Source organism: Pygoscelis adeliae, unplaced genomic scaffold, assembly GCF_000699105.1.
Source record: "Pygoscelis adeliae isolate BGI_AS28 unplaced genomic scaffold, ASM69910v1 Scaffold48, whole genome shotgun sequence".
Taxonomy (NCBI): domain Eukaryota; kingdom Metazoa; phylum Chordata; class Aves; order Sphenisciformes; family Spheniscidae; genus Pygoscelis; species Pygoscelis adeliae.
This window is the reverse complement of record NW_008825618.1, coordinates 6,770,123-6,796,542: the sequence shown is the minus strand read 5'-3', so window position 1 is coordinate 6,796,542 and position 26,420 is coordinate 6,770,123. Positions and strand designations below refer to the sequence as shown.

The window sequence follows — 26,420 nt, the reverse complement described above, 5'->3', positions numbered from 1 at the left end:
AAGGAAGTGATCAGGAAATATAAGATGCATGTAAAATACTCAGTGGAGGAAACCCTACCCCAGTTTTATCTCATGGGATCTCTGTACTTACTGGGCTTATGATTCTAGTCTTTCAAAATTCTAGAAACAGACGTAGGACCAAAAGAAACAAATTGAAAGCGTCTCTCTACGTGAACTGAGAAATATAGGCAACAGGCAACAGGGACAGCAATGACAGAGAAAGTAAACTTTTAGGTAGGAGACTGGAAAACTAAACCCAGACAAATAAGGGATGGACACCAAATATGAAGCAAAGTATCTAGAAAAGAAAAAAATAGAAGAAACAAGAGAAAAGTGTCAAGAGAGATACAAGGGCGGGGGGGCAGGGATTGACAGAGAGACAGAGAGATGGAATCCAGATTTGGGAGATCTGGATGCAAAAGGTATCAGAAAGAAAATAAAGAGTTTGCAAGTCTAGCAATCATAAGCAAACCCTGAAAGGTGGAAAAAGAGAGGGAGGAATATAGTCTAGAGTGGGAAAAAAGATAGAAATAGGAACCAAAAATAAAGCTGTGTTGAAAGACTGAGAGCTTGTGAGCATTCTGAGGACAAAGTGAACCATCCATCCTACTGTCTGGCCAAGGGGATAGGATGGACTTGTACTGCATGGCACAAAATAGCTGCTGAGTAAGCTTGCAGGTGGTGGCTGGCCCAGGCCAGCCTCTTGGTAGTACCGGTGAGGTTCAAACTCACTCTGTGGCGATTTCTGCTACTAGCAAATTATTTCCAAGAATGTAACGGGATGATATAATGGAACAATGATATAATGGGACAATGTAATTTTGCTGACATGATTCAAAGTATGAGGGAAATATAGACACTGGTGTTTTAATCATTTACTGTTAGCCTGGAAACTCCTCCTGGGATATTTTTTTTAAATGTGATCGTCATAATTTATTTAACTTTAAAACTGCCTAAAAGAAAATTGACTCTTAAAATAAGATATTCCAAACAAAAAGGAGCATTGACTTCCAGCACAGTTAAAATTACTAAATGACAAATGAATAAACTGGCATACAATTTATGAGTACTCAAAGTTTTCCCACTTGAGGGAAAAAAAGTTAAGAATCCCTTATATATTACACTGCTTGTGAAGTACTCTAGTACTTTATCATATCATGCACAAAGCAATTTATAAATTTATAAATGGCATAACCATTTTCATTTTAAGCCAAAATAAACAGTTCTGTTTAACAAATAACTTCCAAGTCTCTCTGAACTAAGCATACAATTTACATATGTATGATTTCATATACTTCTGCTCATTTCTCTGATTTAATCATATGCCACTTACGTTCTATACTCTTCTATTTAATCATAAACGTACTTTTCCCAAAAAGGACTCTGGCATGCTAATATTGTACATTAATATATTGAAATAAAAAAATACTTAAAGACAGCTGTATCAAATCCAATAAATGAAACACCTGTAGGTCAGTAATGAATATGGTTCTCTCAGCGACTGGTAAGAACCGTGGATCAGACTCTTCATTTTCCTTGTGCAGTTCTAGAAGTGCTAGAAGAATTTAAAATCTCTAGATGGACTTCTGGTATTTCCCTTTATTGAGGGCTTATGCTCTGTTTTAACTTTTTTTTTTTGAGTGGAAGAAGTTTAATAATACAGCTTCACACTGGCAAGGATAATTTCTCCAGAAACACTACAGGCTCCTGAAACAACTCTAGCAGTGTCTGTAGTTATAAAAATGTGAACTGGCACTAACGCAATATCTGTCTCATGCAACTACCTGATGCTGATTTGGAGCTTCATAAAAACATTCTGCCTAACTTCCCCGTACTGCTTATTTCATACCTGATGAGTCTTTGGATCATCCCATTCAAACTTAAGACTTGTCTTACTCTTTCCAAAATGAGTGATCTCTTGTGTTCAGAATTCAAGGCTACCGATAAGAAGGAATCATTGTGGATCAGAAGCAGCAGGCTAAAAATTGGGAAGATAAACTAAGACAAAGCTTTTATTAGACTTTTTTAAGAATTCCTATCTTTTAACCAGACAAGCATTTCTAGCAGTCAAAGGCTGAAAGATTCACTTTTAGTGACGTCTGGCCTTTGCAGCACTTGTATTTAACAGCTGCACTGTATAGCAACAGCAAATTAAATTGATGTTTTGTTTTACTTCTGGTATAATATGAGTTGTTTGCATTTTGGCAAGCTCCATCTGAAGTAACTGAGAAGGGTTAATTGCAGACCACTGACCTTAGCTAAACAAAATGTAAAGCTCCGAGTTTTGATGAGAAAGCTCAGTAAGCTATGAGCTAACTCTCCTTTATTGAATTTATATTCGCAAGCTTAACAGTGTGAGGAATGATAATCCAAACAAATGAAAGTTTCCTCATATCAGTAAAAAAGCCAAGGACTGTTTGTGCCCCATACTTCTCCCAAAGCATGATAATGTTTGCAAGCTAGTCATGTTATTGGGATTGTAGGCTTTGCTTAACTAATATATCACTGCATGACAATAAATGAACACAGCACTGAAAATGTGTACTTTCCTAATGTAAAGGCCTTCAGATGTTCTGGAGGGTAGGAGATTCTTCTGCTCTACATGGAGCAGCTAGTACTTCCACTCAGTTTGACTCTGAAGTTACTACATACCATCTTGCTCCTTCTAACATTAATAGCAAAACTCTCACTGACTTCTCCAGGGGTTAAACAAGTCTATTACATTCACTCTGTCTGGAGTAGGAATGGTTTGTTTTGATTTAGAAATCTGATTTTCTCTTACATCAGGTGTGCTTAAAACTCACAGCAAGTAGCTAAGCTTGTCATAATCAAGTATATGTTTAAGCTGAAAGAACACCTTATCTAGGCTGTGCACAGAGTCAAGATGTAAAAACTGCATTTCATTAACAGCTCTGCACTTTTATAAGTTCAGTAGTTAAGCTAAGTGCATGACTGAAACTGCATGGTATGTCAGCTTCAATGAAACAGCTGTTTTATTGTCCTAGTTTAGTTATCTCCAGCTCAACTTACCCAAGTAACAGCAACATTTCATAAACCTATCAACACTTCCCCAGTAAATACTTTCTTCTAACACAGAAGTTGCTGAATCAAGCACCAGGCGTTGGCTAGCTGATAGTGTTTGCTCTTATGCTCTATTAAACAGTAGAAAATAAACCAAAATTGGATTCTGGTATTGGATCTTCTTCACTTGTCCTCTATTTTTAAACAGACTGCAGTATTTACAAGAGGAGAAAGAACTTGTTCTGTGAGTAGGCTCCAAGTTTTGTTGTTTTGTTGGTTACTAAAACATTCTCCAAACATAACTTACGTGAGAAAGAAAAGATAATTTGTCAAGCAGGAAATAAATACAAAGAAACAATTTTCTTTACTCATTTTTGGGCTTTCACTTCAGAACACAGATTTACTTTCCCTTCCCCCAAGTTAATATCACCTTTCACAAAATGGGATCGTGAGGTACGTTATCAGAAGGAAGTTAAATAAAGTATCATCCAGATCCACTCAGCTATAAAGTCCAGATCTTTCTTTTTCCCCCTCTGCTGGGGAGTTTATTGGCAACCTCATCCTCTGATGATGACATATAAGCAGGAGATTGATTTCAGATGTGTATTGCTTTCTCCTAAACGTCATCTTTGATGTGGATATTTTGGTTACCTATTTTTTTGGTCAATTTATCTACCCAAATCTGCAACAGCTCTTCAGGGAAGTGCAGGTAACAGTGTTGGGGAAGACATTTTTGACTTATTCGTGAACCCCTGTATCAAATAGGTTTTCAGTTCCAGCCGTGACTCATTTGAAGTAGTTACTGCTGGCAACAGTGGCTGAATAAACTGGTTATATGTGTAACCCCCTACTTGGATGATTTTTAATGATGTACTACAGATGATTCCTTTCCTTGGGCTTTGCTAGCTGACATCATCTTGGGTTCCTAATTCCTCTTTTCCTTCCCTTTCTTCATCCTCCTCCCTTTTAAATTTTCTTCTTCTTTTTTCAGAGTCCTCTGCTGCAAAAGCATAGAGGACGGCACCCATGACAACTGCAGGTTGTATAAGCTTCTTCATTTAGATTGTTATTTAAAGTTCAACTTTCATGATTAGTCAAATGAATCAAAAAGATAATTGAGAGAGAGACATTATGTGACACAGACATTAGTCACTACTGCTGATAGTTTGGTATATGGTTTTGTATCACCTATGCAAAATGTGTTGGTGTCAAGCTTGTATTCACTGGGCATTTGTCTGTAAGAAATTGTCTGGACTTAGAGTGAATTTTCTCCTCGATTTTTCTTCCATGATTATCATCTTTCCATCTGTTTGTCATAGCTCTCTGTGGCTTGAAAAAGGTGTAAGGAGAAGAAGGTCACTCATTTTTTCAGACCTTGTTCCTTTCAGCTTAGTCTATTGCCATGTGCTTCTTAGTCACTGAGTGACAATGGTATAACTCTCACCCCCAAGCCCTCCTATTCAATTTAACTTATCAGGGTCTCTTAAGAGTTTTGTTCCTTTCTGGTTTGAAAGACAATGCAGTATGCACTGCTGTAGTTCTGCACACCTCACTTCTCCTGGTGTTAATGAGATTCTGGAGTCAGAACCTCTAAAATCTGTTTGAGATCACAAGCTTCAGTCCCCTGCACGATGGAGGGATTCTGTTTTGCAATTTCCTTTTCACATTTTTGTCTTCCAAGGTTTCAGGCTTGTTTTCAAATGCCAATCACTACAGAATTGCTAGGTTTGAGCTGTAGGCTTTCACTGACGGCCAATTGCTTTTTTTTGTGCTGCAACGCTGTTACTGGCTCCTGGGGAAATAAACTCCATAGGCATCCTGCTCTGTGTTTCGTGTCTGGAGCACAATATGCAATTACTGTTACACAGCCTTTGCCCAATGTCAAGCTTGTAGCCCCACACAAGTTCTGAAGGTTAGTGGTAGTCTCAGCTCCAGGTACTTGTAAGCGAACGTACAGCTTCTAGATATTAATGACTGTTTTTTATAGAGAACCTTGTGGCAAGGATGCAGAATATAACCCAGAGCTGACTTAAGAAACCTGCATAGGGAAAGCAAGTCTAATTTAATACTGTTATCTTTTTCAGGGTCCATCCTTTTGCTCTTTGCTGTTGAGGGAGTGGGGCTATATGTGCCCACTACTTACTTTAGTGACTAAAAGGGGACTTAAGCAGTATTTTGATCAAAGAAAAATCTTCTTATGTGTCCAAGTGCAGGGGATCATGCATGTGTGCTCCCAACATAGTGGGGGGCCTACCATTTTTCCTGTTATATCTGGGCCACTGAGAAACACCCATAGCACAAAGTCCAACATAGTCCTTGCCCTTCATAAAGAGTTGCAGAAACTTTTTCTGGGCATCTTAACGCTTAGAGGTCATACATGAATTAGTAGACCTATGTTAACCCCTTCCTTTCAACTAATATTCCCAAAGCCTATAGGAGTGCCCTAACCACTGTCCAGTCCCTAAACTTCATAGCTGTCCCTGAAACTGGTCTGGATACTCTCTTGTGGAATAGATTTCAGTCCTCCTAGGCTGGGAAAAGACCTGAATCTGAAGCTCAAACTCCCTGGGGGAATGCTCTACACATTAAGTCACAGAAAGCTTCCCTTCTGTACAACAGCTTATATAGTATGTAAGGAAACTCCATTTTCTTTAGAAATTGCATATGTTAAAGAAATCAGTCCTGCTCAATTACAAAGCTACCCAAAGGAAATGACTGAGTACTCTGGACAAATGGAGACATCCATCTTGCAATCCTCACACGCTGGTGAGGATTAACGAGGATATAAACAGGGTAAGGAGATGGGATAGGAAGTTGAGATCTTCCTGTTCAATGTTCGGCTTTTTTTTTTTTTTTTAACTTCACTTGATGTACAGCAACGCTAGGTACTTTGGTCTATCTCTGAATCAGCATGCTGGCACCTACAAAGGCATTGACTATATGGGAAGTCCTAAGTAGTTGTTTTGGGTCTCCCCTATCATGACAGTATAGCATTTAGTATAGGATTTTACATAAAGAAAATGTGCAGGGTTTTTTTGTAATTCAGAAACCATTCAACCACTGAAATGTGTACACCAGATACCTTTAAAAACCTGGATGCAAATTTACACAGCATATATGCTTAATTGAAATCTTCTCCTTCCCACAAGAACACACTGATTCTTTGACACAATGATCACAGCTACTCATATGCTAGAAAACTCAAAAAATCAGTTTGATTCTATCCCAAAGCATATATTAAATGTCAAAAGAATATACTGCTGCAAAGGATCTGGTGGCTTGCCACAATGGAAATGACTCAGCTAGCTTGTTTAAAGAATGATATTTTAATTGCTTTGTAGATCACAAACCTGCCAGCCTTGTAATTTACACTGCTGAAGAACAAGACGACATCTCTCCTTGGCAGACAACTTCTTCTTCTCTCCTGCTGCTGTATCAGCCAAATCTTTATACCTAGAAAAATCAGCAGTAGAGTTACTCTAATGGCCTGGTTGACATCTTTGCAGACACTGTCAGTTTTCCTTTGACTCGCAAATCTTTGATATCTGAACTGGAAGCTTAGGATTCTGCTAAGAGTGAAGAAAACAAGGCGGTCAATCACTTTAAATCTTTTATATTATTAGACATGACCTTGGTTAATAACAGTGTGGGACAAGTGATGCCTAAAACCCAGATTTGCTTCCTGTCAGTTCTTTGGATGCCTCACTGAAAAGCAATGCAGAAAGAATGAAAGCCTCACCAACTGATTTCATTGGTAGTGAATCGGGTCACTGAAAGGAGGGAAATATTTTTTTAGTATATGTCATATGACATATGCCTATTAAGGAGTAATTCATAAGAAAGTGACATTGATAAAAATGTTTTCCATCAGTCTGAAATAATTTTTTCTTCATTTTGAACAAAAAGTCTTATAGCAAAGAGACTTTAAGGAACTCGATCAGTTTACTCTGTCGGAAAGAAGATCAAGAGGAGATTTGATTGTCGCATTGAGTACCTTCAAAGGCAGAGAATGCTAGATATTAAAGGTCTCTTTGATGTACCAGATAAAAGAACTAAACTTTTAGTTTAGTTTAGGAAACTTAAGTCATACAAAGTCAAATACCATATAAAATTCAAATTTTAACTGTGGACTTACTACAACATATTCCTAAAGAAACAGGTGGATTTTATACATCTCGATGCTTCATATTATTACTATACTTTCTTGAAGGTATTCCTCAGTCTAGATCTGACTGGATCTAATGAGCTAGAATGTTTTTTCATTATAAAAAGCCAGCTTTTGAAAAGGAAAGATTTTACAAATGTGTCACTTTTGATTAAAGTCCCAATGAAACAGGGGTAAGTTTTGAAGTTTGTGTGTTAAGTACATTTCCTGACATTTTATTTATTTGGTTCCTTAACAGCTGAATTCACCTATAGCTCTGGTGCAACCCAAAACTGTGCTGTCCTGGGACCACTCACACAGACCATGGCAGGCAAAGCTGCAGGGCTGGAATGACTCCAGGGACATCTATGGTCCCAGGAGCTGTAGCAACTCTGGAGCAACGTCTGCAGGAAATCTGCTGTAAGGACAAATTTCACCTAGACTTCTAGTTTCCTGGAGCTGCACAGACCCTTGGGTATCTCAGCTCCTCCAGTCTGGAAATGTTCACTGGTCTGGTAGCAGTCCTGCTGAGGACTCCATGGCTAAGTCTATACTAGTAATTGAAATGTGAGAGGTATTATTTCTCTGGCATAGAAACCGTCTGGCAAAAAAACATCCTATTTATTAAGTATTCTGCTATGTTCTATTAAACTGTCACCTTCCAACAGAGTGTAGCCATATCTAAGCTGCCTTCTGGGACTGGTCACTAGCCTGTCTTAATTCCCAAATCGTGCCCAGGAATTGTTTGGAAGAATGCTGCTTGGAAGGGGCCAAAACTTCACCAGAGATCCTTTTAGTTTGTCTAACGCTCCAGATTAGCAGTAGAAAACTGTGGTTCCTACTTTCCCAATAGCTCAACCAGCTGTATGGGCATGAAGACATTTGTTTTATGGACTGCTAGTAAGGCTGGGGCCACCTCATTTCCATACTTGTATCAACTGGATTTTCTCGGAAATCATGGAGAATCAGAGGTGTTAGAGAGACAACTGGAAAGCTTAGCAACTGCTGACTGAAACAAAGATGATTCAGCATTGACTCACAATGCATGAATGTGAAGAAGTGACTGTGAAAGTGGTCAGCCTGAAACTCACTCACAGCAGAAACCCAAAGAAACATATTTTCTTCCTGAAACAGAGCCAAATTAAAATTAACAAGGTTGAAATTCTAAGTTTGGATCAGATTTACTTTAGATCCATGAAAATCACAGGACTCAAAACAAGGATAACCAAACATTCTTTACAATCTGTATTACACAGGAGGCCAGACAAAAATGATCCACTGCTTCCCCCCGCTTTAAAAGTCTCTGAAATTCCACCACATTATCCTGGAAGTCTGATCAGCGTTCACAATTCCCTTCTATCCATTAAAGCAAGCTCTATCTTAGGAAAAGAGGATGGGCTAAGGGTTGTGGTAGCAGAGAAAGAGCTAACAATGGAAATTTAATTCTGCCACAAACTTCCTCTGTGAACACAGCAAGTCATTTGGAAGATGATCTACCTTTCCCTATGTTAGACACTGAAAAGCTACGCTCCTAGCCTGAATTAGTCATCTTGTTCTCAAAACACTCTGTGAAGATAGGTCTTTCCATAGGGTGACTTGTTCTATGCATCCTAGATATTTTTGTTAAAATGAGAAGAGGTTGCCCTCTGGAGGTGCCTTTCTCTACTGACCCTAGATGGACTCAGAAGAGAAGTCCAGGCTGGATGCTTGCAGCCTGGGTGGCTGAGAGGAATCTCACAAATCTACTTGTCTGACTGACTTACTCATCTGCAGAGTAACTAACAGAGGGACTAACAGAACTTCCTTATTTCTCCTATCTATCTTGTTCAAATATACTGGCTATCTAAGCACCTAGGACGAAAAAGCACCTTTAGGCCTGGTGTCATCATCTGCCATCTCAGATCAATCATTTTTATCTTGTATAAGACCGCTTAAACAAAAACAATGCAAAATTTGTAGCTATTTTTCAGCCAGAATGGTTCCTGGATTTGATTCTCAGCCCAGTTGTGCAAATACCAGTGTTAACAGCAGGGAAGTAATGGGAACAGGTAAGTGGGAATGAGCAGACCACACCTGTTGGTGGCAGCCCAGATTTGTCCTGGACAAAAGTGGTTGTGTAATCATATGCTTATTTGATTTTTTGTACTTAATTTTAGGTGAGTTAAAATATTTAAACTTTCTTCATTATTTTTTTTCCTTTTGGGGAGATAACCAAACACTATAGCTTTGGCTTAGGCTTTTTTTTTTATACTAAACTTGCTATTACCCTCAGTAAAAAATGGTGTCAAAAAGAAAGCAAAACAAAATTGACAACGAACTAACATATAAAAAAAGAAATAAAAAATTATAAGTGACACATTATTATCAAAACACAAAATGACATATCTTTAGTGTATCAGATAGATACTTTCTACTGTGAACTCAGCTTGTGTTACCATGTTACACAATAATTTAATGTCCTCTTAAATTTAACCCTTTCATGGTCTCAAGAATAGCAAAAGAATTTATTATTTTTCAAATTTACTGTATCACAGAAAATAGTAATAAAAAATACTGAATTTATGGTGCAGGCTTGTATAGATAAACTTGAGTTACTTGCAAACAATAGGGCTTGCTTCTGGGGAAATGTAATCTGGAGAGTCTTTGAAACTTTCCCTTACCAGAGAATTCTTCCCCCATCACTGCAGCCTTAGTTCACTCCAAAATGAATGAACAAGCCCAATTAAATATCAGGCTTCTTCTCACTGACAGGTCATACATTTTGCTGAAAGTAAATAATGCAGAGCATATTTGTAAGGCTTTAGAGAGGGTCCTGAGGAATCCAGGGAGCATACTCAGTTCTACCTTGCTAAAAATGTCTTTAATCAGGTGAAATACGCTTCAGCTAAACTTGGATGAGTTAGTTGTCTAGAGTTTCTTAAGAGTCAGTAGAAGACTATTCAGGTGCCATATACCCTACTCTAATATTGATGCTTAAAATAGGTCAGATGAACTGTGCACTGTAAGACCCCCATTTCTTTCCATTGAGTATAAAGATAGTCTGTGCTGTTGACTCCAGCATAGACATCTAATATTAGACAAAGTGAATCTCTCCCCTAGCCAAGTCAAGAAGCTGATAAAAAGCAGTATTTTATGGCCTAGCCAGAGCAACTCATTCACTAATGGATCCAACAGTCCTCCACCACCATGTGAAGACTAACGTAGTGTTGATTCAGAAATAAATGCAAGACCTCTTCGCGTGCACCCCTCTTCCAGTTACAAGTTGAGGCAGAGAACACTATCATTGGGGGGCTCTCCCCAATGCCCCTCCACAGGACATCAGTGTGAGAGAAGCTCAGTTTTCCCCAGCTTTGTCCTTAGCACCCTCCTTGTCCTAACTCGTCATTTTTACACACCTAAACAGAAGAAAGAGCTTTTGGCTAGAAAGGCTAGCACGGTGAGCATGTACAGACTGGGCAGGACCCTCTGGTGTTGTAGAAGCTGTGCTCTGACCTCTCTTCCTTTACTTCTGAATGATTTTTTTGTTTGTTTGGACTAGATACTGCTGCCAATACCTTCAGGTAGCTTGTGAATATGGAAAACTCAGTTCTCTTGGGTCTTCACAGATAAGGATGTTATCTGATCATTTTCTCCCTCACTTCCCTAAGTGCACAGCCGACAAGATCCAGCAAGCTGTTTTTTCCTGAGACAGAATATTCCTGAGTTCAGGTTATGGCACAGTAACCCACAGTAATATTCTCAGGCTCAGCACGCTATTTAATTTACATGGAGTGTGCGCAAATAGGCTGTAGGGCTGTACTCCCAGTTCTGTACGCACAGCAAATCTTTAAGCATTGGAATAAACACCACACACTCAATTTCAATAGCGCATCAACATGCTAGAGGATACTAATGGAAAGAACACAAAGTGCAAAGGGCACAAAACCAAGCAGCTCCAAATCAACAGCTTAAACAAACCACATAGATGTCCTTGAACTGAAGCCTCAGAATGACTTTGTTTGTTTGTTTCCTTTTTGCTATTCTTTTTCTAAGGTCTCTCGCTAGCCTAGCTGAGAAAGAAAGACCAAAAATGACAAAGTCAGAGGTAGCCACTGACTGCAATCCAATGTCCTCGGTAAGAGGACAGCTTCTAACATCAGAACTCAAATTTTCCTGAAAGCAGCTCCTTCTCTCCATGTCTTTTGTCTTGTTATTTAAAAAATAAAAATCACGTATGGCTGGCATGAACTGTTTTATAAGAGTGCTAAGTAATGTAGTTTTAAGTTTTAAGTATCCAAACAGAGCTTATGCAAAGAAAAATAATCAGTCCTGCCAGTATAATTCATTATGTTGCAGTTTCATTTTCTCTTCCTTTTGTTTACTATGATGTACTCTGTTTGCCAAGGTAAAATGGCATGATTTAGTAAAATCTATTCAAAAAGTAGTGAATAAAAGCAGGCAATCGAAATTAACTTGTATCCTGTATTTCTGCTAGAAGAAATGCAAAAAATGTCATCACAAAGGAGTAAAACCAGGTTGTGCTGTCTTGCTAAATTATCTTTTTTTCCTTTCTAAACTTCCTCTTTTCTTCTTTTGACAACCAGTAACAGATTGACATATTATTATGTCTGTGAAGTATGTGAAAGAGATGGACTTTATTTGCAAAACTTGTCGCTATGTGCTCATAACTCAGGATTTTTAGTTTTGTTTGTTTGGATTTGGGGAGGATGGGGAGAGTGGGTTAGGCATGGTTTGTATTTGAAAAATCTATCAAGTGAGAGCTGAAATATCTAGACGACTATCTACTGAAGAGAGAAACCTATTTTTTTAAAGGGCAAAAAAAAGGATGTCTGGAAAATTCTCAAGTAATAGAAACCTCATAAAAAGCAGTCAGCAGCAAAGAATAGGATGGAATTTTGATTAATGTGTATATAAAGGATAAATACTCATTCCACTTCCCTGTGTTATATTCTTTTTTTCTTGAAGGAATAACCTAATTATTTTTGAAATATGAGGAACATGGGAAATTCCAGATAATCAGAAAAGGGGAAATAGATTATTATAGTTTCCAAGAAAAGAAAAGAAAAGTGATTCTGCCAATCTCTGTACAATATATATGACATAAATATCTCATTATACAGCATAAATATTAACAACCAAAGCAGGTATTCAAAATTTTGGAGAGAATAAATCTTTGGAAGCAGAGAAGAAAAAGATGCCTTTATAAATAACAGATTACAGCAGACAAAAAGACTGTATTTTGGGCTTCTTTTATAGGAGAACAAAAATATAGTATAAGAGGACTATATGGTTTACCTTTATATGGAACACATTTTGCACTGAGGCTGCTTCATAAAGGCTTACAGAAATAATTCAGATTTGTGTAGAGATGAGCATGAAGTGCAATTTGCCTGATAGATTTGAAACAATGAATAAGTATATATGGCAATGAACCAAAACTTTAGAGTATCTGCCTACTGTACTAGTTGTTAGTTTTTTAAATATCCTAATTGATATCAAGCAACACAGGATTAAACGGCTAGACCTGCAGACCAATAAGAATTAAGGGAGAAAATAAAATTAGAGTAATTTTGGAGAAACTGCAAGCAGTTTTATTTTCTCTGGGGTAATCTGGCACACAGACATTTGCTGACAGAAAGAAACCTGGAAAGCGATAATGCTAAAAGTGACCTTCCAGCAAACTGACCAGGTATCATAGTTTTACTACAACGTTTTTATATATGCCACTGGAAGCCAGAAACTTTTCAACTGATGAAACATTCTGATTGTCCACTTCAACAATTAAAAATTCACTTCCTATATAAAGAGGTATAGGGGCATACATAGCATGCTTTAATATGTCTATGGAAAAAGGAAAATATTCTTGGAGTGACATAAATCGTATGTACCTGAAATAAAAGAGCAAAATTAAGGGCTAAGAAATAAAAGTGGAAAAGACTCAGAAAATCCCCAGAACAAAATTTTACAGTGACCTGCATGTGGGTCAACGACTGGCCCCATGTGGAGCTCAGTACAGACTTTTGAGGGAAGATCAAGGCTATGAAATCCACCAGATCAGAATACCCTTGCATAAGAAGTGGCCATTTGGGATATTTTCATTTAAACTGAATAAAAAGTAAAATAAATTTCTCAGATAAAGATACTACTTTGTGATGGGTGATAGACAAATGACTTAGAAGGATTTATTTTTTTCTTTCCTAAATTTTACGTTTTTGCATTAGGTTTTGCCACCCTTCATCTTTTCTAGACATCTGAATTTCAATTTCTGGAGAGAAGAAATAACAACTATATGTGTGTCTCAATCCTAGAATATTTATTCATATACTTCATGTAATTAAGCAGGGGCTTCCTCATCTCAGACAATGTGGCAGCGGAATAATAAATAGAATATAAATTATAGTTCAGCTCTTGGGATTAGTGGATTCAGCTATGCAAATAAAAAATGAATTCACAACATCTGCTAAAGATTTGCATTACAATACTTTTGCATCATCTTACTTAAAAATGACATTCCCATTCCGTCTTGATAAAGCAATGTAAAAATAGATCTATTTAAGAAATTGGCAAAAATGACACATTAACTCAGAAATATGCTAGCATCAAATAGACAAGCAGCCCTATTACATGAACACTTGCCCCTAACTCTGTAAATGTTCACATTTACCTCTAGATAGATAGGCCTTCTCCACAGCTAACTTCCTCTTCATGCTTGGGCACTCCACAAACAGGCGCGCAGAGCAGTAAAACGCTTCACTGTACGCAGAATATATGGACCGCAGAACAAATTTAACTTTCTTCATCAACCTGCTAATTTGATTCTGTATAACACAGAGGTGATAATAGTACCGGTGTGTAATGAAGCTAGTTTCCCTTCTCCACAGACATAGCCATGTGAAAATAAGGCCTCAAAATTAAAAGTCCTCCTGCAAAACTAAAAGGTCTGAAATCACAGAAAATCACAGGAAATCTGGTCTTTTTTAACTGAGACCAGAATAAAGGAATGCCTGGGAGTAGGAGTCAAAAGGTGACTGAACAGATGGGTAAATTTTTGTGCCTTCCTACCACAGAAAAAAAATGTGCCTGGTGAGTCTAAGTCACATCTCGCTACTCAGGCTATAAGGAATTAGAAGATGTCTTATGCATTCCTTTCCTTAAAATCACACTACAAGGCGAGAGTTTTGGTGATTTTCAAGTACTGTGCACTTAGCCTCCAGGAAAATTGCTGCTGGGCCTCACTAGCAGGCTAACTTTGAGTAGGTCAGGATAGAAAGTCATCCTTCAAGGGGTGCAGGACAAGGTCTACAGATCTGCAGGCACAGTGGTGGGCGTAATATTACAAGGGGGTGAAATCATGAGAAGGCTTCGAAATGGTATTCAAAGAAGGACATGCTTAGGCCCAGCTCCTGTCCCAGTATTTGGAAGCCTGGAATCAGATGCCTGAAATAACTGCAAACAGGTTGTGTAAAGCAAAGTGACATGACTTTTTCTGAAAAATACACAAGGCCCTTTCTGAAACGTGATGCGATACTGAATCGAAACACCGAAGTGGGCTTATACGCTTTCCCACTCGGTCTCCTGGAGGGGTTGCTACTTCATTGGCTTATTGTTTGCCAAGAAAGCACTTCCCAGCTCATTTGGAAATATACTGAGATAGACATATATTGCAGAAGCAGAAAGCAAAACCAGGAAAAGGGAAACTTTGATATTAAAGGGAAATAGGATTGAATTTGATGTTCCACCTAGATGACACTTTATTCCTTCCTTGCTTTTGTTTTTTGTCTTCTGGGCAACCTTGACTCAGCCAAAGAGGAATGGAAATACATAAAATCCTTCCCGCAATGCTCACTAGTAGCTCAGACAAAGTGTATTGGGATTATGGGGAAGGTTTTTAGGACCTTCTTAAACCATACAGGCAAAATAGTTTCTGTGGAAAATCATCTCTATCTCTAGTCTCTTCTGTGGGAGCTTCTCCTGTGCCCTCTGAACCCTGTGAGTAGTATCAGTCTGGGTAACAGGGATTCTCCTGGCTCTGAATTGTATAATGACAAACTGTACACAAGCAACATTTTTCAAGATAGGCTAGGGCTGTCCTCTTGGCATACTGTATCAATACTCGACCACATTCTGCTCTCATTTACTGTGGAGTACAGCAGGAGTAATTCTGCTAAAACTGATGATGTTAAATTAATGCCACGTTAGTCTAAGAAGAAAAGCAAAGTAAGATCCAATGATTAAGATACATAAAAGGATTTTACATGCATGCTTGCATAGGATTTTGTGTTTGTTCTCAGATGTCACCAGTATTAACTGCCTACTATTATTCAGTCTGACTAGGAAATCTAGCTTTAGGAAGTCTCATTCCAGGTTCTTCTGCAGAAGATTAAATGGCTGTAAAGAATATCAAGATGTGGATAAGGAGAAAAAGGGTGCCATGAATGTCTGAGTTGAGTGGAAAGAATTTAACAGCTGCAGAACCACAGAAAGAAAAAACAGCAGGAGGGTAACAGTCGCTTTTGAGTGTGGGGCAGCTGGACTGCATTTATACAAGTCCTATGAGCAGAAAAAAAAAGCAGTCAAGAGCAACTAATTATATTTTTCTAGGCACTGAAAGCACACAGTTATATTTAATTAATCAATGAATACAAAAGAATTATTTTAAAACTATACAGTAAAATTAATCTATGTGACAATTTGCACCTTAATTATAGATAATTCAAAGTTCTTGCATAGTGCCATTACCATAAACTAATGTGTTGCATACTTACTTCTTTAAAATGTTTATTTTAAAGATAGGCTGTTTGTATTAATTTAAGAGGTCTATTATTTTAACAGGCATTTCCTTAAAAGGGTTTCAATGTATAAGGATTAGTGAAGATATTAGTGGTTGATAATATTTTCTTTTAACAGGTTTATTTCTATGGCAGGCATTTAACTGAACTTCTTACTACCATATATAAATCTATGTCCATTATCTTTGTCATTATGTGATGTCAGCAAATTATGAAGTACTCAATAATTATTTTCATTGAAACATCAAGGTTCTGAAATAATTTAACGTTATTAGCTGTTTGTTATAGGCACACAGAACTCAGCCAGCTTGTGAGATACAAGTCAAGAACTTTCAATATTCTTATTTGTACACAAATATAATTTTAACTATTTTTATAATCCAGGCTTTTAGATGGAATCCAGTGCTGTGGTAGGTATTTTAGTACTCTGTGGGAACATTTCTCCATGTTTAGAAACAGCACAAGCTTTTAAATTCACAGATGTAAAATATGCATATATATTATAAGGATATCATAGAGTAACAGGGTTATTTAGTGATTTAATAAATGTTTAGTTAACCCTGAGGGATAAGAAATGTCAAATGCAAATGGAAACTGAAGGTCAGTCCAGAGGTACCAAGGGTGGCACTTAACTCTGGAAATGAAATAAACATTTTAAAATTTCACGGATCCTTCCTTAAGTTAAAATAAAGAAAACCACTGGAACTGCTGAAACAGTTCAGCCAGAATTATTTTGTGTGCACCCAATAGACTTATCCTTGCCTGAGAAAATGAACCTAGCTAGGAAAAAAAAAGGCAGAAGAAAAAAGGGCACAAAAATACCATAGTAGTTGAGGGAGAACAATACCTCGAGATTCTCTTTGAAACAGCCTAAAAGCCAGGACATTCTCTATTGCACAAAACAATAAATTCCCTGTAAGAAGCTCCACTAACTAAGTTTTATACATTCTGTACTAAATGTAATATAAATAATGCTGGAAGATTATTCAGATTGCACACCAAACATTTGGAAGTTAGGAACTGCCAGACTTAAAACTGACCATGCCACCCTTATTTCCTTGTATCTGTCTATTTTATTACCTAGTTACATCCTCCCGCTCAAGGGACCCCTTTTCATGTTGATCCTGCAGAGCTCTAAGTACATGACAGACATGAATAATTCAACTGACTTCAGTGGAATGACACAAGAGTTTACACCCATTTATAATCGCTTTAGCAAATGAAGGTTGCATTATAAAACTCAGAAGATGCCCAGCAAATAATGCTGATATTTATTTTTGCCTTCTAAATATAGAATAAAGCTAGATGTCTGATCTACCACTGAAAACTCCAGTCAAAAAAGAAACTTTATTTTCTCTTATACTCGTGTGTGCACTGTTGGTAAGCCCCAGAAACACCAGCAGCTTTATCATTCTCACAGTACAACTCTGTCACGTGTAACACAAGGACTGATATTTTGCATGTACAATATTCTGTGGGCTAGAGAACTGATACCATGGTATAACTTCAAAAGCTGCTTCTGTTTCATCTCTAAAATGTTGTTCTCTGCTTTTTGTTGGAGCCTGTTACAAACCATTAATTCTGTTCCTTGCCATAGATGGGAGCTAGACTGAGACTGTGAAATACCTGCAAAAATGGATAAATGTAAAATAAGTCAGTTGAATCATATCCTAAAAATGACCATTTTTCTTTATACACTATAAATTAAGTCCAGGCTATTTAGTTGAGCCACCATAGGCACCTAATGTTATCTAGTGTATTTCTTGTCTTTTGAGTATTAAAGAGGACCTAAGGGGAAAAATGGAGAAAATAAGCCAAACAGCTACAAAGAAACACCTAATGGGGGTAAAACAGGATATTCTACTTACATTTAGTCTATTTGTAACATATAGAGCTATTTAGCTTGTTCATAATATGAACAGGTCAGATACTATCACTATACTATCACATTGTACAATATACAAGTCAAACAGCCTATATCCTCTAAGACAGTCCCAAATACCTGCTTACATCTAGGCAACTCCCCAGGTGATGCACACCAATTCTAATATATGTGGCTCACCAGGGAGAATGTCAGTGCACTCTGGGTTCTGGTCATCCCTTAAAGCATAATAATCCCCTACATCAGCAAGTTTTCACAAAGGATTAGTAATTTAGAATAATTCTGAGACTGCTGTAAATTATTCCAAACTGGGTCCCACTAGCAGAAAGGTTGGCAAAGGAAAAAAAAAAAAGCTGGGGGAAGAAGAAGGAAGAGCGGGACGTTTGGAGTGGTGGTGTTTGTCTTCCCAAGTAACCATTACGTGTGATGGAGCCCTGCTTTCCTGGAGATGGCTGAACACCTGCCTGCCCATGGGAAGCAGTGAATGAATCCCTTGGGGTTTTTTGCTTGAGCATGCAGCTTTTGTTTTCCCTATTAAACTGTCTTTATCTCAACCCACGAGTTTTTTGCCCATCCGGTTCTCTCCCACACCCCACTGGGGAGGAGTGAGTGAGTGGTTGTGTGGGGCTGAGCTGCCCACTGGGGTTAACCCACAACACTGCTTTATAGAATGTGATGATTACCAAAACTGCCAAAGACATAGTCATTTTAAAAATCACGTTTTTAAACTTTGTGGATGACCTTCATTCTTCACAGGAAATTAGTCATTACCATGTTTATGAATTTGGGCTTAAGGTGCCCTCAAAACTGATGACTTCAAAATACTTAATTTACTCACCTTTTCTTGCATTCTAAAAGAAAGACAAACAGAAACGATTACCCTCAATCAAAAATATCACTTCCAGCTCTAGGTCTGAAGCAACAAACTACACAATGGCAAGATTGCCATTTGGTATAAATTGCTATCATTACATCTACTTTAATGGAATATTACTTTTTAACTCCAGTCAGATTATGTCTTGCTCTCCTTGCAAGGATTTAAGGTATCATGGCACGTATCAATGCACTGTTGTATGAGAAGACTGATGATATTATTGTATAGCAGACAATAAAGCTAAAAGGGCCAGTGTGATGACCTATCACTTTGCAATCTACTCAGTACATCATTCTCACTAATGCCCTCCCTAACTTGCTCATGACACTCTGAAATGTTTTGCTGCACTTTTTTAATTCACAAATGATATATTATAAAATATTATAGCTTCCCTGCTTTCAAGAGGTAAAAAAGAGAGAGGAAAGAGAGAGAGAAAAAAAAAAATACACCGAAAAGCTTCTGGACAAAGGGAGTTCAGATATGCCATGATGAGTCCCACACAAGATCCACAAACATAGACAACCACATCTGTGCAATACAGCATCAGCTAATAGTATAAATTTGATCCAAAGCTTACAATAGTTATTAATAATGGCTTTATGCCAGTTGCAGAAAGACAGACATTATTTGACAAAGCAATATTAGCATGAACGTAAACTTGCCTGCCTGAAAAAAAAGGTATCTCTTCAGAATGACCTTCAAGCAAAGTCAATTGTCTGGATGAGTTAGTAACAATTAAGTGCTCTGAAACCATTTTTGACCTAAAGTCCACTATTAGAGCATTTCAGTATCAATGACTGCTGCCCTGAGTAGAACTGCAGATTTCAGGATCTGCAGTTAAGTGTAACTTCTAAGAAGAATTTCATCTAAGAAAAACTTCATACTGAAATCAGAGGAAAACCTGTAATTAAAATAGGCTTCAAACATAGTTTTTTCACCCACGCTGCTATGATTATTACAAGAATCCATTATCATTGTGTTCCATATCTTCCTTCCTAATATTTCCTATTAAAATGGATGTTTTGCCATCTTTTAAGTTACTTTAAAACCAAAAAAATCATCAGAATGTTAATTCTTTTTAACATTCTATTTTCAAAACATTAAAATCTTAGACATTCTTTATTTTTAATTGACTCCATACAGCTTACATGTTGTAATTTAGATATTTTAACATATTCTGTCCACAGAGGAGGATAAAGTTAGCCAATGAAAAGAAGAAGGAGGAAGAAGAAGGAGAAGAAGAGGGGAAGAAGGGGAAGGGGAAGAGGAACAGGAAGAGGAAGAAGAAGAAGAAAAAGAAGGTGGTCTGATACTGTACCTCCAAACCTGCACATGACACTGTCTTACCAGTGAACACAAACAACTACTTATAATCTAAGCTGCATGTCTGCGTATGCACAGGTAAAACTAAAGACTGGATTGATACAATTTAAGCCATTTTTAAAGAGAATTGGAAATGGTAAATCATAACATTCTAGTGACTTATCTCTTCTGGCAACACTGTTAAGAGATGTCTCTACATACAGCCTTCATGTTCTCCCTCACAGTACGAAATTTTCTCTGCTGTTCCTTGAGCAGCAACAGAAGGCAGGATGGGAGCTCCATGATGGAAAACCCAAGACTGAGTTGAAAAAGTTAAACCCAGAAAAGACAGTCTAGAAACCTGAGAGACGGTAATGAAATTCCAAGAAACACTAAAAAGTGCAGAAATAAAGACAAGGAATAGTACACTACCAGACAATTATTTGGGCTTTCTGAACAACATGTTTTTTTTCCTCATAGAAATCCTGCAATTCTCATCAGCTAACTGAAAGGCTCAATTTGCTTATCAGTTCACATAATCCACAGAGGTTATCCTGAGGTCCAACAGTCCTGAAGGTTTGCCACAAATGGCAGGGAAGGCTAACACAGATGTCTTATTTCAGGACCTGTGCAACTGGACCTTGCAGTCTCCATTGCTAAGCAGTGTCCCAGACACAAGAAATATGTGTGACATGTGAACCTCAATCTCTAAGGCAGTAGTTCATAAATTCTTCCTTGACCAAGGAAACTAAAACGCAGGCAGAGCAAAGCACTGGGTATGGTTAAGCAACTTGGTGAACAACATTAAAGAAGAAAGAGAGAGGAAAAATTAATTTTAATTTCTAATCCAATTTCCAAAACACTAATGGTAGAGGAGTGTTTGTAGAGGAGGATGGTACCAAAATAAAATTGTTCAGAATGAGCGAAACAGAGTGTCTTACTGCCTCATTTTTGCCTGAACATGCCTGAACAACTGTATTCTTGTACTTCACTGAGCAAGAAATATAAGCTCACCTCATTACTCTAGATGGGTCCTTGATCACTATCATTATTTTTAAAAATTTATATTCCAAATGGCTTTTACATGTCTTCCTTGAGTACCAAGTGAGGTGAATGACACGCAAGTCAGCCAGGATCCATTTTATTAATTGATGCAAAGAGATTAGGTTCTAGATATTAAGCTTGTACAACCAGGCTCTGTCTGTGCCCCAGAGAGTTTCTGAGACCTATTGTTTTATACTGGTAATAGAGCACACACTGATACTTACTTTTTTGCCATTGCACTGAATACCAAAACCATAACAAATTACTACGTTCCTGCTAAACAGCTTTTTGTATATCTTCAGTGGAATTACCCTCATTTTAAATAAGATGTCAAAATGCTAAATGCTGGAAAGAAACAGCCATCTGCAGACAGTTCCTAATGCCATGGTTATTTTACTGTTTTCTTTCTTCCAGGAAAAGCATATTTGAGGATACTTTACCTATGCGTCCAATTTGGGCTGCAAATTGGAAACTTTGAACTCTTCACAACATTGTTTGTGCCACCACCTTGACATAAAAGCAAAACTACAATTTCAAAATCTAGCCCACTGAGAGCGAATCTGAAGATATTAATGCAAAATATATGGGCAAAGTTTTCCAGGAGTCTAAAATGCATGTTACTCAAGGCTTTCTCTTTTAAAGATAAGGTAAAAACTGATTTCTATCTCTCTACTCAAAGAACTTTAGAAATTGAGCCAACACTGCAGGCAAATTCAGCAGAAATACTGCAGCTGGAGTCGGTAAATCCGCTGAAATCACATATATCACTTCATAATTATATTGGTGCTGCCTGTTTTTACAGCATTTAATAGCATCTGACCTTATTAATTCCCATTTTTGTTATATATTCATTGACAGTAACTGTCACAGCTTCCACTTAAGAACCAGATTTTCCACAAGATTTCTCTTCTGATCAACGAACTTTGGTGATTGAGGGGTACACCTAGCAGCTGTCAACTTTTACTTTGATAATACAGAAGCAGAACCAGTAAATCCAAAAAGGACAGCAACAGAAATAACGATTAAGCTTTGTAGCCCAGGAAGCAGTGCTCTTGCAAAATATGACCTTTCCTTAGCTACTGTCTTTCTTTAGCCGTCATAAGAGTTCAAATGTGACTCATAACTATATGCTAAAGACCAGTCATATTAATCCCTAATTACATATCAATAGAAATTTATTCAAGTTCATCCAATTAAGAAAGCAATGGTACTGTCTGTATTACTGATAGAATATCCAGGTTTTCCGATATTCTATCCCTTTACCACAAAGGCCCCTAATTCAAACATTCTGTCTTTTTATTAGCCAGAAAAAAAAAGTTTTAATTTTTTTTCATTAATTACCTTTTTTAACTCTGACCACATTACCTATATGATAAGGAAGACCCTAAAAGTAAATGCACAAATACTGCAGGGAGGGTGGAGGAGGGTAGCAATTCACTGTCTTTTGGGAATTCCAGTTGGGATCCGCGCCACAATTTCTCTTTGATTTTGCACAGTGCTTTCAGACCTGCCGTTAATATCCTCTACTTCTCAAAGCCAGGTAAGCCTGGGAGAACTGCATAGTACATTCAGCTCTAGAAAAACGAGATTTCCTTGCATCACTACTATAAAACACTTTGCAGCTGAGCTAAGCCAAGCTGTGAACCACACAGCTGCATTCACTGAAACTCAGCCCATCAGAAGGACTCCAAGACACAAGCTGAAGGTGAAAATCTTACAGTTATGGGTAAACCTCCCACAGGCACACATCTGGGGATATATTTTGCTACCTCTAAGTCTTGTCATTTTTGGACTGATAGTCCATAGGGTCACACTTGTCAACTATATCAGGATAGCAGGATAGCTTGTGTTTTACATCTTTTTTCCCTCTTTGGGCCACACGGTCAAATGGCTAATTATCATGACTCAAATAGGGAGGAAACCCTCCTCTTCAAACGAGAAAACCTGCGCAAAAATCAAGACTCCTTACTAGTATTCAGTATTTACAAACAAGGACACAGCAAAGTATGACAGAATAAAGCAAAAATTACTCATATTTCAATTTCTTACAAAACATTCAAGAAAAAATTAAGGTGTAGGCAAATTTCATTATTCTTAGGTGCATCCATTATTGAGTTAAGAGACAGAACTGTCTATTTTTTTCTTTCTCCCTCTGTGCTTTTTTGTTGTCAGCTGTCAAGGTCTTTCTCCCCAGACCAGTGGGGAGTAATTTCTTTGCCCCTTGGGGAAAGCCATGGGGAGGCTAAACTTTTTCAGCCCAGTAAGAGTGCTTGGTAAGAGCATTCACTTGTTTACAGCTTCCTACAGTGAATAAAGAACAATTCCTTCATCTTTCCCTGTGTTTTGTTTCCTGATTTATCTCCCCCCTCCCACTCAGTATCATCAGTATAATATTAAAGAAATACACTTATTCCCTACAGAAAAGAAAAGAAAAGAAGAGAAAAGAGAAGAAAAGAGAAGAGAAGAGAAGAGAAGAGAAGAGAAGAGAAGAGAAAAGAAAAGAAAAGAAAAGAAAAGAAAAGAAAAGAAAAGAAAAGGAAAAGAAAAGGAAAGGAATATATAAGAAAAGTAAAGAAAAGAAAAGAAAAGAAAAGAAAAGAAAAGAAAAGAACAGAACATCATCCTCATTCACTGTGATAGAGCTGTATTTTATCCCTGGGCTTCTGAATATGATGGCTTCTTCCGGATGTCAAAATACCACAGAAAGTGGAGGCCCTATCAGTTGGTATATGTTTCTGTACTTGAAGGTAATCAGCAAGACTTCACTGTCTTTCAGATCTTACTCCTGCTCATGATCCGTCCTTAATTATGAGGTTTTAACTAAGCCTCTAACTATTCATCTCTATCTAGAGCAATAGTTTTTCTGTTTTTTTTTTTTTTCTTCTTGATTCCAGGATAGCTCAGAATGGAGTCTGTTCACATACACACCAGTATCATTGTGGCCTATTGTGATCACTACTTAACATAATTGACATTTTATAGTTTACCTGTTTGTATGGTATTTGTATTGGTTTGGGATTGAGGGACCCTCAGTAAAATTTAAGTCGATGTCATTTTTTCTCTCTTTTGCAACTTGAAGAATAATAACCAGTATCTCAGAGAGAGAGGTTTAGACTCTTGTGCAGCATCCTGACTGTTCTGCAAGAAGCAGCTCTCGGAAAGCCATCACACTCAGTAGCTCAGTGCCTATGCTCAAAGTCTGCCCGAAAGTCTGCACTGCCTACCGGTGCAACCATTGCTGCTCACGTAGGGACTGGAAATCACAGACCATTCTGAACCATGCAAAAGAAGAGCCACGATGGAGGAAAAATAATTGCTGAAATAGAGAAGATACTATTTTCCCAAGTATTAGAACACTAGAAATACCAGTTTGACACCAAAGGAAAAAAAAATTGAAAGGTGAGAAAGTCTATCAACTTCAGGTCTATAAGCATATATGGAAATCTGACAAAATAATTTCTCATTCCAATCAATGAAAGACCAGAGTTAGGCTGAACAGCCAACAAAGCAAATCCAGTTTACAAGAATATCACCAAAACCAATTACCCGGTTTCCAAAACCATCCTGTCCAGTCACAGAGGCAATGTAGAGATGTAGTACAAGTGACAGTTTTTTAGAAGACTTTTTGGAAAGGCAGCTCATAATCTCTGAATTCAATAATTCTTTACTCTTTCTTACCTGTAGTCTATTGGCTAAAAAAATACAGCATTAAGAATTGACGGTACTTTTGAACTGCAATCTAATACTATAATTTCTGCTTAAAAATTGTGTACTTTTCAGCCAATAACAGAACAAATAGCCACACGCTTGCACTTTTTGAAATGAAAAGAATTATCCAAATACACTGAATGTGAATACGAGGGTTAGCTGGTCATGGTGAGTCAAGTGAAGAATTCGCATGTTCTGCTGTTCAAAGATAAGCTTTGGCCTGTGTGACAGGAATGGCTACTGTAAAAAGCCTTAGAACGCTGATGGTTTCTTGCAGTACTGCTGGGACAAGAGCTTTGTATTCCTATTTGTGTACAAATCTGAAGATCAGCAGTGTCAAGAGATGTATGCAGAGTGATTATTGCTAACTTCTGAGTAGGTTCAATGTATATTCACAGGGAATATTATAAAATGGACTTCGTTTTCAATGACACCATGCTAGCCCCACCACTGTTTAATTCATTTTATGTATAATAATACAATTATTAGGACCTGGTGCAAATAGGTAAAAAGACAGGGGCTCAGCTGCAAAGAATGTATAAAGATAACTTATTGTGGAGGAAAAGGGATAAAGATGGAGAGTAACAAAACTAGAACACTTTAAAATAATACCATAAATGTTGCTGGCATCATATTGTTGGGTTTTGTTGCTATGCTTGTTTTACTATCATTACTGCAAATAAATATTTGTTGTGAGACACCAGCTGTCCTCTAGATTTCTAGGTAAAAATTTGTCTTTGGGACGTACTTGAAGGAGTGGAGGAAAAAGATTGAAATTATATTTGAAACTTCAAACATTCTTTCAGTGATATTTTTAAATAAAGTTTCTCAAAAAAAGACAACATGCCAGACTCATCCTATACTGTTAGAGTGAACATGCCTGGGACCATTCTCTGGCACTGAAGCCAACTGAATAAAATGACCTTTGTACATATGTTTACTCTCTTTTATCCTCCAAAAGACAGCAGCTACCTCCACGCTGCCCACCAGGAATGGTCCCAGGCCTGTGCTAACCCCCAACCTGTATCTGGGAATTGCAGTGAGAAAAGCTGAGTGGCAAGGACCAAATCCCTGCCAGGAACCATTGCAAGGATTTAACAGTAAAAAAGATTGTGGTTTTGTGCCGATGTAATAGTCCTTTGAAGTGTTCAATTCAGTGATATAGAAATGGCTATATAGAGATTGCCCCTACCACTTCTGAATATGAAAGCAGCCTGCTTTTCCAAATCTCACACTACCTGCATCTGCTCCTCAACCAGCCTGCACTTCTGGATTCACGCTGCAGGATGAATATTGCGGTAGGACAGAGATGGCTTATTTTTGAAATACGTGTGATTACAAACTCCTATACTCCTGCACTTTTTGAATATTTACAGAATTGCCAGAGAGAATATGATCCTGTCCAAGCAGTAATTTAACATCCACACCTTTTTCCAAGAAGGCAACTGAAAGTTTAGATGTGTGTAAGCAGCTGATATTCCCATGCTGTTTTTCAGAAGTAGAATAATACATGGGCCAGATCATGACTGCTTAATACATCAGTCAAGGAGCAGAACATGCAGAGAGGAGGAACATCATGAGGCTGCTAAACAAACATCTCTTGGAGGAGAGGTGCTCTTTCTTTGTTGAAGCATTTTGTGAGCCAAAACCCCAAAA

At 37.7% G+C, this 26,420-nt stretch overlaps 1 protein-coding gene across 1 annotated transcript in view; it reads right to left on the bottom strand.

Annotated features, from left to right (window-relative positions):
- MYO16 (myosin XVI) overlaps positions 1 to 26,420 on the bottom strand; it is a 278,671-nt gene that overhangs the window by 16,577 nt on the left and 235,674 nt on the right. Inside the window, exon 27 of the mRNA XM_009333377.1 lies at positions 6,372 to 6,474. Within this exon, the coding sequence (XP_009331652.1) occupies positions 6,372 to 6,474 (103 nt within the window). The remainder of the gene's footprint in view (positions 1 to 6,371; positions 6,475 to 26,420) is intronic.